Here is a 10,928-nt window from a genome sequence, read left to right on the forward strand (position 1 = left end):
ATAATCCTCATTATAAGCCCATTTATAATTTAAAACTATTATATTGTACTTAAAAATTTTCCAACTTTCTTACGAAATTTACAATTAATCACTTATGAAACACAAATTTATTTAAGATATATATTCAAAATTACCAAATATATTGCACTTTCTATGTTAACTAAGACTTCATAATTTTTCAAAAAATTCCTGATAGAAGAAGACAAAATTATTAGAAAAATACGTAATAATTAAAATTAAAAAAGCTAGAGTTGGGTAATGTAGAAACGTACGATGTTGACTTTATTCATACATTTTAACAATGAGATATTGTTAAAAATATTCCACTTTCGTAGCTTTAACAAATGATAATATTAAGCTGTATCTTGTAAATTATTAATAACTTATAAATCCCGTAAAAAAACATGCAATTATTCAAAAAAACATAAAATAAGAATTTATCGCAAAAATAATTTATAATTTAAAAGTATGACTGACAAAATACCATTTATAAGTTTGACTTGAATACATTTTTGCTGAATTTTATAACTTTTATTTTATATTTATTCACAAAAAAAACGGACCATTAAAATGTTATAGTGGCCTGTTTTTTTTGCGGGTGAGTATATTTAAGTTTTTACATATATTTAAATATTATAAGAAATTCAGAAGCAAAGAAAATGCTCTCCTATTTGCTGAATTTATCACAAAATAATTTTTTATGATTTTTCTCTTTAATCAGTCGTGCGAAAATCACATTATTCTATAACAATGTGCCTACACTTACAGTTATGTAAATACGAATCTATTTATAAACGGAGTTGTAGTCATTAGAAAAGTATTTCATGAACTTCAGTTTCACAATGTCGCTTTTGTGCGCAGTCTTATCATTTATTGCTGCATAATTATTTTTTGCTTCAAAAGCAAAAAAAAATTAATATCTGCTAATTGCTGTTTCTAAGTTATTATACTTTTAAATAACGTTCTTCTATTTGACATCTCTGAATAATCGAGATATCTTTAGAGTAATTATTAATGCATACGTACGACTGACAGGTGACGATGCAAACAGCACGCGCGCAATAATGCAAGTTTTTATTACTATTAAAAAAATTATGTTATCGGTAAAAACGTAACCTTCGTGTCTATAATTGATATTGTACAACAATAGTAATCATTACAATATTGTGTTATGTAAAAAAAAATGGAAAAAGAAGATCACATTAAAGATGATCTTCTTAAGTGGTAATACCACTTTGACTCCTTTAAATTAAGGCTTTTTTGAGAATTTTTTTTAAAGAAATGCGAAGTGTTTATAAAAATCCATTTACACTAATTTGTTATACATATATTAAAGTAGAAATTGTATTTTTTTGAGTTGATATATTAAAAAATGGCTTGACTGTTGATGGGCGGCAGCGCTTCGAAAAAAGAGAGTTAAGCCGATGGGCACGATAATTCATCGTAGACTTGACATAGAACAATGAAACAAAAAAAATTAGTTTTTTTTAGTCAAAAAGTAGAATATATAGCTGTTTTAAAAAATACGCGTTTTTAGGGATATGGCATCGATTCAAAGTAAAATATAAATTTTTAATCAAAAATTTCGTTATTTAAAGTTACACAGAAAAGCGAGATATCAATATTTCGAAAAAATCCTATGTATTCTACTAGCTTTTGGACTAAAAATACTAATTTTTTTTTCATTATTCTAAATCAAGTCTACGATGAGCTATCGTGTTCATCGCTTTTTTCCCGTCCATCAGCTATCAAGCTGTCATTTTTTAATATATCAACTAAAAAAAATACAATTTCTACTTTAATATATGTATAATAAATTAGTGTAAATGGATTTTTATAAACACTTTGCATTTCTTAAAAAAAAAATTCCCTTAAATTTCAGAGAGTCAAAGTGGTGTTACCCCTTAAAAGTTAAAACGTTTGCGAATATTCATATTATTTATGTTTATTTTATTTTTTTATATTTATATTTTTGATTTCCTAAAATTAAATAAATATGCATTTATCATCCAGATCGACTCACTTTTTTTTTCTTTATCCATTCTGATATTCTGTTCTGAAATTTATTTCTGATATTTTAAATAATTTTACTGATATTATATTTTTAAAAAGTGTTTGTACATTTTATGAGAGCTTAGTAGAACTCTGTGCACGAAGAATAGGAAGTCGCAATTCTACTGCGTCAACACGATTGATGATTGAAAATGGAAACAGTGTAAGTCTTTATTAAAAGTTGATAATGTACAAAAATTATTACAATGACAGGCTAAACAGTCAGAGCAAAATTTTGACATGAATTAAATTTGACATAAGATTCAAAATCTCTTATTTTAATTCAAAAAATTCTTCGAGTATTTTTTATCTATTTATTTGTATTATACAGTATAAAAGTGAACAGAAAAAAAATTCTTAGAAAATTTGATCTACACTTCGTCGTTTAATAACGTTAAAGTGTTATCCTCTAATTTGTTCCAGAAATAAAAGAAACTGTGTTAAATTTACGATTAATGGAGCACCGCATATTGGTATGTCTTTTTCATTTAATATATAATTAAGAAAATGAGAAATTTTTCGATATTATTAAAAAAAATAATTTAGATTATAATAACAAAAAATTCCAGCATTTATTATTTAAGTATTAATTATGATATTAGAAACTATAGAATTTTTATCAATTATCGCGACAAATATCATTCAATCGTGAAATTATATTATGACAGAAATTATAAAGCTTGATTATTATGCTTTAATTAATAGTGAGCTTTAGAAATAAAAGATAAAAATATATACGTTATATAGAGAGTTATAAATACTATGTCAATTTTATAATTGTAAAATCATTTCCACACAGTATCAGGATATATACCGACTGGCACATCCCTCAATGTCTACATTCGCGATTATGCAAAACTTCGCGGTACAAAAGCCATGTGCCACGAGGGTGGCTGTGGTGCCTGTGTCGTGGCTGCAAAAATCAAGGGCAAGACAATAGCCGTAAATTCCTGTCTTGTATCGATACTGAACTGCGACGGGTATGCTTGTATTAACAGAGAAATGGCACAATCAAATTTTACTTCTAAGAAAATAAAAAAATTTACCTTATAACGTTACAAATCTGTCATCTATGCATGACATAAAAAATTAGTCTTAAAAGCTGTAAAACTTTCTTATATATTATAAATAGTTATGTTTTTAACTTCTTCCGGATTTATTAAGTTTATGTTAGTATTATATAACTAATGTTTCACATATCTATGCATCAAATAATGTCACAGATGGGATATTCGCACTATTGAAGGCTTAGGTAACAAGCTAGATGGTTATAATACGATTCAAGCTACGCTTGCTGCAAAAAATGGCTCGCAATGTGGATATTGCTCTCCCGGAATGGTGATGAATCTATATGGGTATATATCGTTCTTCAAAATAATTAATTAATTTGTAACATTAAAGAAATATTATAGAATTTTAAACGTATTACGTTTGTTTGCTTTAAAATCTTACTGTCATTATTGATATTTATAACAGAGTTGCTCTTAGAAGAATATATTCTTAAAAAAAAATTAGAATATAAATGTATTGATTAAATATATATCCCTAAAATGATCAATTTTTCAATAATAAGAAATATAAAAATAAATCGTAAATAAAAATGACGTGCATAAAATCGTACAATATAGCTACCAATTGAAACAAAGATATTATAGACACTTACAATTAGCACAACGTTTATATTCAAAAGCAATTAGATACAAAACTGCATCAATGCATTTGTTATTTATAATTTACAGTCTTGTACATGATAAAAAGATGTCTATGCAGCAAATCGAAAATTCGTTCGGTAGCAACATCTGTCGATGTACCGGGTATCGTCCGATTTTAGATGCTTTCAAGGGATTTGCCAACGATGCACCCCCATCAATGGTGAAGAACATTTGCGACATTGAGGTACGACATCGTATAAAAAATTTTATTTTTGTTAGAAAAATTTTATTCTTGAAACATTTTGAAATTTCGTATTTAATTTTATCTTGTTCCTAGAAAGAAGATTTTACTTTTCTGTTATAATTTATAATAATAATTATTATTATGTGTCTGTTATAAAGTATAAGAATTCTTTATATTTACATCTTGTTGTAAGTATGTTAAACTATGCTTCACAGGAGTTATACAAAATCAAAGCTTGCCCAAAATACTGTAATATGCCAGATACAGAAAGTAATGACGAGCAATCTTCCAATGAACAATCTTCCAACGAAAACACAACGCTGGATGTGAAGTTAGCGGATGCTGAATTCTTCAAAGTTTACTCGATCAATGATCTATTCGCGATATTTCGACAGAAACCATACGCCACGTATATATTAAATGGAGGAAATACCGCACATGGTAATTTTCTTGCATTTACATAAATGATACAGGCGCTAACTGATGACATAAATTTATACGAAGAGTTAATTAGTACGACTAATTATCTACTTCGATGAACTCGTTAAAATTATTCCAAGTGAATAGTAGCTTAAACGGAAAGTGGAATTACCGTTGATTCACACAGCAGAAAATGTGTTAATAATTCTCATAAAATTAATAATGATCTCTTAATAAGAGAGAAAGAGAGATTCAATCAAAATTTTAAAGTACAATTCCAAAAGGTCAATGAATTTAAACATTCTCTAACATCACATTTGAGTATTAATACAATTATACTATTAACGATAAATCTAAATTTAAAAAGTAAACTTTGACATACACGATATCAAAAATCTAATTTTTCAGGTGTTTATCGCACGAGCAAGAAAGACCTCTACATTGACATAAACGACATCCCAGATTTGCGTCAGATCGTAAAAAACAACGAGTTCTTACTCCTAGGCGGAAATACGACCCTTACCACGGCGATAGAAATCTTCCAAGAGTATTCATCCGAGAAAACCAGATTTAAATATCTACGTCAATTGGCCGAACACATAGACTTGATCGCACACGTGCCCGTGCGAAACATCGGCAGCATCGCCGGCAACCTGATGATCAAGCACGAGCACAACGAATTCCCGTCCGATTTGTTTTTGATATTACAAACAGCCGATTGTCGAGTACACGTCCTCGACGGATCCGGTCGCAAGGAACACTTGACGCTGATCGACTTTCTGAAGACCGACATGCGCCATAAGATCATCTACAGCATCGTCTTGCACCCGTTTTCTGAGGAGTACGTGTACAGATCTTACAAGATCATGCCCAGAGCCCAGAATGCTCACGCTCACGTCAACGCAGGTTTCCTCTTCAAGCTCGACTCCAAAGGCACGGTAATAAAATAGTTTAGATTTGTTTATATTATTATTCAGATTAGTATCGTTAAATATAATGTTTCGCGCAATGTTTTGCGAAAGGTGCTGGAGAGGCCCAACATTATCTTTGGAGGGATCAACAAGAATTTTTCTCACGCGTCGAATACGGAGCTAATATTGGTAGGTAAATCAATTCTGGACAATCAAGTGCTGAAGACCGCTTTGAAGACGTTGCATGATGAACTGCAACCAAATCATGAGCTACCGGACTATTCGCCGGAATTCCGCAGGACTCTCGCCGAGGGATTATTTTATAAGTTTGCGTTGAGCATCAAACCGGACAACGTAAATTCCAAACTTCGTAGTGGGGGATTCTTGTTAGAACGAGGTCTTTCTTCAGGTACAAATAAAATTACCACCAGTACATTTTTGAAGATATATCTTCATTTTTTTAAGTATTCTTACGCGCTCAAAAATTAAAATATATTTTACTCCAATTTCTAATCTCCTATATTTGTAACAATTAAAAGTTTAACAAACATCATTTCGCGTTCATCGTTGTTTTAAAATCTTAATTTGCTAAATCTTGATGATCTTGATATTAAAAAAATTTAGAAATATAGCTGCCCTAATTTTGTCTATTTATAAATAAATTTATATCTTCCGATTTTAAACTAATTGTCCGAATTGTGCGTATGAAAAAATGCAATTTCACTCTAGGTATGCAGGACTACGACACGAACAAAGACATGTGGCCGGTAAATAAACCCATACCGAAGTTAGATGCAATCAAACAGACATCGGGCGAGGCTCAGTATTGCAACGATTTACCTCCATATCCTGGAGAAGTGTTTTGCGCTTTCGTCCTCACGAAAGTCGGTAATGGCAAGATCGATAGTATAGATGCGAGTAAGGCGCTTGCTATGAAGGGTGTAGTGGCGTTTTTCAGCGCCAAGGACGTACCCGGTAAGAATTTGTGCATCTCAGCCGACAGCAAGTTGCTTTTGTTGCTGCACGACGAGTTGCTGTTCGCCGAAAAGGAAGTTCAGTATGCCGGCCAGCCAGTCGGCGTAATCGTCGCAGAGACGCATGATTTGGCGAACGAGGCCGCGAAATTGGTGCAAATTAAGTATAGCGGATCTCTGAAAACGAAGCCGGTGATAAGCATCGAGGATGCACTCGCCTCGGGGGATAACAGTAGAATCGTGAAGGGCATCACCATTCCGGCGCTAATAAAAGGTAGAAATTGATAAAGAAGCCAATTAAATTGAGATTATCTTTCAATTATAATTAGCGAAAAAATAGAATTATCAGAAAGAAATCTTTCCAAAAATGGGTACTCTCAATTTTTTTGAAAGAAATGAGATAAGTTACATATTTACAAATTTGCGAAATAGTTCAAATAGCTGTTACTAATTATTAGGAAAAATATAATAATACATAAAAATATGTCATTATTTTGCAGGAATTAATACTAAACACGTAATAAAGGGCGTTTTTCAATGCGGTAGCCAATATCATTACACTATGGAGCTTCAATCCTGCGTGTGCGTTCCTGTAGAGGATGGTATGAACGTCTATCCATCGTCGCAATGGATGGATCTCATTCAAGTATCGATCGCGAATTGTCTCAATGTTAAAAATAATAGGTAATTCAATCTAATTAACTTAGTTCATTGAGTTGCTGTCTCAACTATGTCGAAGTAATTTTATCATTGATCCAATCGTAATAATGTAATCTATTCGAGTTAAGCCGTTATAAATGTTCTCTTCTTCCCAAAATATTGTGCTACTGTGATTTAATGTTTATCACTTCAATATTGATTTACAAGACAAAATCGTAAAACTTAAAAAAAAATTATTTAAGGTAAAAATTGAAATGATCTAGACATAAAAATATAAAAGGACTACGTCTTTTTTCCAATAAAAGAAATAATTAAAATAATGTTGCTAAAAATGCAATTTGTAAAATAAAATTAACAATGATAGGGTAAATTTAATTTTTCTAGTATCAATGTGTATGTCAGACGACTTGGCGGTGCATACGGAGCGAAAATCTCACGCAACGCGCAAATCTCGTGTGCTTGTGCACTGGTATGTCACAAATTGAATCGTCCAGCTCGATTTGTCATGACGATAGAAGATAATATGCAGGCAATAGGCAAGAGATATTCTACACGTCAAGAATATGAGATCGGCGTGGACAATGACGGAGTTATCCAATATCTCAACTCAAAACATTGGGGCAACTGCGGTTCCAGTTTCAACGAACCACACGCTCCCATAGTGATTATCTTCATGAAAAGGTATTAAAACTACGGTAATATAGCAAAGCATAAACAATTTATAATGACAATATATAATACTAACATTTGTCCAATATTAATATTTACCTGTTAGATATAATAAATATTTTAAAATTAAAAAGAACATTTCCGAGCAGAGAAAAATGTTAAGATAAGTTTTAATCATATCATATTGAATCTTGCATCAAATTCAACAAAAAAGAAATATTGCAGTAATATTAATTTAATATTAAAATAATTTCCTAGAATTGCTTTACCTTAAATCAAATTAAAACACTCTATCATGATTAATTTTTAGTTTTTTAATAGATCTATACTCACAATGGATTTTTTATTATTAGTAATTGCTATGCAACCGAGAGATGGACTTTGAATGGATTCGAGGTACGAACCGATATACCATCGAATACGCATTGTCGAGCGCCGGGGTCCACGGAAGGAATAGCCATGGTCGAGAATATGATAGAGCACATTGCGAAAGTGACGAAGAAGGATCCGGTGCAGGTCAGATTGTCGAATATGAACATTTTGGATAAAATCCCATTAGAAACCATGGTAAAGGATTTGTCGAAATCAGCCGATTACGAAAAGCGGAAGCGGGCCGTTGAAACGTTCAACAATCAGAATCGTTGGAAAAAAAAGGGAATAGCCATGGTGACGATGAAGTATCCAATATTGTATGCAGGGCAATTCAACGTAATGGTGTCGGTCTGCGCTCGCGACGGTTCGGTTTGCGTGACGCATGGCGGAATCGAAATCGGTCAAGGTATAAATACCAAGGTATAAAAATGCAATCGTTTATCCAACCAAGTTCTTTCGCCCTATTCGTTCATTGAACGATAAGCTAATGGACAAGGGAAAGTTAATAATGAGAAAAAAAATTCATTCTAACAAAATTGAATAGCTACAATACTTTCAAATTTAAAATCAGGATTGAAATTTTAATATTTGCGATTACTATAGATTTGTGTAAGTTTCTTTCTATTCTGGATATGTTTTCTTTATCTAGAATAAAAATTAATTATTTTATAGATTAATTTAAATTAAAAGGAATTTTGTTTAATAAAAATATAAGGCTTTCTTTGTTCTATTTAAATTTTAAAAGACTTTACATTTTCAGCCATTTAAAAATAATTCTTGTATTAGGTCGCTCAAATAGCAGCTTATACACTGGGGATTGATCTCGAATTAATCACTGTTAAACGAAGCAACAATTTAGCAACACCGAACAATACAGTTACAGGAGGTAGCATTACTACCGAGGCCTGCGGATACGTAAGAATTAAATTCAATTTCTACATTTTCAAAGACAACATGATATTTGCACAACATCAATTTTAATGTAACGTTGATTGTATTTATTTTAGGCAACGATCCAAGCTTGCAAAGAAATTTTGAAGAGACTGGAACCGATAAAAAAACTAATGGATAATCCGAGCTGGAAGGATATCGTTTTTTCGGCGTATCAAAAGGAAATTGATTTAAGTGCACGTTACATGTAAATATCATTAGGCTCATCAGTCGTATTTAACATACCAATAAATATGTTATAAATATGTTATATAATGTTATATATCGATATATAAATCGATATAAAGCATTATTTCAATATTTTTCCAAAGATGTTATACTTTTATTTGGAAAAAAACAATCATTATTTTTGTTCGTAATAATTGATAAATTGTGAAAAATTTAGTTTAAATATAATTTAAACGTTTGCATTTCTCATAATATGAATTAGATCTATTTAAACAGTTCTTTCAATATGATACCCATAAATAAATAGATTTAAATATTGCATTTATAAAATGGAAAGGACAATTTTTTGTCGTTTTACAAATCATTAATTATTGTACGTTACACTTACCTTGGCAGGTTGGCGAGCACGCTGAACGTCGAAATGTTGCCTTACGGCATTTACGGCGTCACTATCGCCGAAGTGGAGATCGATGTGTTGACCGGCCAGCACATTATCAGGAGGGTCGATTTGATGGAAGACGCCGGTATAAGTTTGAATCCGGAGATCGACATCGGTCAGGTGGAGGGAGCTTTCGTGATGGGAATAGGATACTGGACTTCTGAGGATCTGGTATACGATCCTGAAACAGGAGTATTAAAGAGTGACAGAACATGGGTACGTTATTTTTATCAAATTTCATTAAAGCTAATATTGCGAAATATGTAACTGTTCCGATTCCGAGAGATATTATTCTAGAAATATTAATTATAAATTATCTAAAATATTCTGTTTCTCTCATAGAACTATAAACCACCAGGAGCGAAGGATATTCCTGAAGATTTTCGCGTGTTTTTACGCAAAAACTCGGTCAACAAAATTGGTATCTATGGTTCGAAAGGTGAAAGCAAAAACCTTGCGAATCTTTTCATTCGAATCACCATTTACTATTAAAAAAAAAATTTAAATATTTTCTACATATTTGCGTACAATTAAAAAACTTATAGAAATTCTTTTACAAAAATGTTTAAATCCATAAAAATTTAGTCGATTTACAAGATTTATATTTCACTAATTCATAATTTAATTTAAATAAGCTAAATAAAATTTGAAGTAAAATTTGGAATAAAATGAAAACATTTAGAAATAAAAAAAATTCGTTTAGCATATAACAATATCAGAATTGGAAACGTTAAAGAATCGACTACTGACTGATTAATCATGAAAATTTCTTTGTAGCAACCGGTGAACCACCGCTTTGTATGAGTTGCGTAATTCCGATAGCAATTCGCAATGCATTGAACTCTGCTAGGGCAGAAACGGGAAATACAGATGATTGGTATCGATTAGGTAAGTTCTAATATAAAGTATAAAATATAAGAAATATATTTATAAACGTACGAAACAAATTACTTAATTTTGTGACTTTTGTATTAAATTATACAATTTTTGCAATATGTACAAATGGTTTAATCATCATTGTAGAACATAGCTAATGTTATAAATATATATTTACTTATATATTATAAACATGTATTCATTTATAATTTATAATGTTTGCAGATGGACCATGTACCACCGAACGTATACTCCTAAACAGTTTAACCCGCACAGATAATATGATGCTTTGAGAGTGAAAGTGGGATTCATTCATGCCAATAAACATGTATTTGAAATCTAGTATCATTTAGTCGTCTTTTTAACTTTTATCTAACTGGAATAAATTTAAAAGCCTTGTAGAAAGGAAATAACTTATTCACGTTGTTAATACTTTTATTTACTTTTATTGATACTTTTACTTTTTTTCATTTACTTTACTTTTTAACACAGAGGGACTATAATAATTCGACTAGTTAATAAGCTATTAATACTTATAAC

General features: G+C 30.9%; 1 protein-coding gene across 9 annotated transcripts in view; it reads left to right on the top strand.

Moving 5' to 3' along the window:
• LOC105453842 (xanthine dehydrogenase 1-like) overlaps nt 1–10,928 on the top strand; it is a 38,037-nt gene that overhangs the window by 1,014 nt on the left and 26,095 nt on the right. For 2 of the 9 annotated variants that reach the window (XM_011696076.1, XM_011696075.1), the window contains 18 exons: nt 2,113–2,215; nt 2,476–2,525; nt 2,852–3,032; nt 3,276–3,407; nt 3,792–3,948; nt 4,164–4,389; nt 4,777–5,306; nt 5,391–5,688; nt 6,009–6,527; nt 6,754–6,937; nt 7,298–7,594; nt 7,936–8,374; nt 8,741–8,869; nt 8,962–9,092; nt 9,470–9,728; nt 9,855–9,951; nt 10,290–10,400; nt 10,614–10,805. In XM_011696076.1, coding sequence (XP_011694378.1) covers nt 2,205–2,215; nt 2,476–2,525; nt 2,852–3,032; nt 3,276–3,407; nt 3,792–3,948; nt 4,164–4,389; nt 4,777–5,306; nt 5,391–5,688; nt 6,009–6,527; nt 6,754–6,937; nt 7,298–7,594; nt 7,936–8,374; nt 8,741–8,869; nt 8,962–9,092; nt 9,470–9,728; nt 9,855–9,951; nt 10,290–10,400; nt 10,614–10,681 — 3,819 coding nt within the window. In that variant the 5' untranslated portion in view covers nt 2,113–2,204 and the 3' untranslated portion in view covers nt 10,682–10,805. Of the gene's footprint in view, nt 1–2,112; nt 2,216–2,475; nt 2,526–2,851; nt 3,033–3,275; nt 3,408–3,791; nt 3,949–4,163; nt 4,390–4,776; nt 5,307–5,390; nt 5,689–6,008; nt 6,528–6,753; nt 6,938–7,297; nt 7,595–7,935; nt 8,375–8,740; nt 8,870–8,961; nt 9,093–9,469; nt 9,729–9,854; nt 9,952–10,289; nt 10,401–10,613; nt 10,806–10,928 lie in introns of those variants that run through there. The other 7 variants (XM_011696082.1, XM_011696081.1, XM_011696084.1 and 4 more) reach the window with 6 other exon arrangements.

Source organism: Wasmannia auropunctata, unplaced genomic scaffold, assembly GCF_000956235.1.
Source record: "Wasmannia auropunctata unplaced genomic scaffold, wasmannia.A_1.0 LD335994.1, whole genome shotgun sequence".
NCBI lineage: Eukaryota > Metazoa > Arthropoda > Insecta > Hymenoptera > Formicidae > Wasmannia > Wasmannia auropunctata.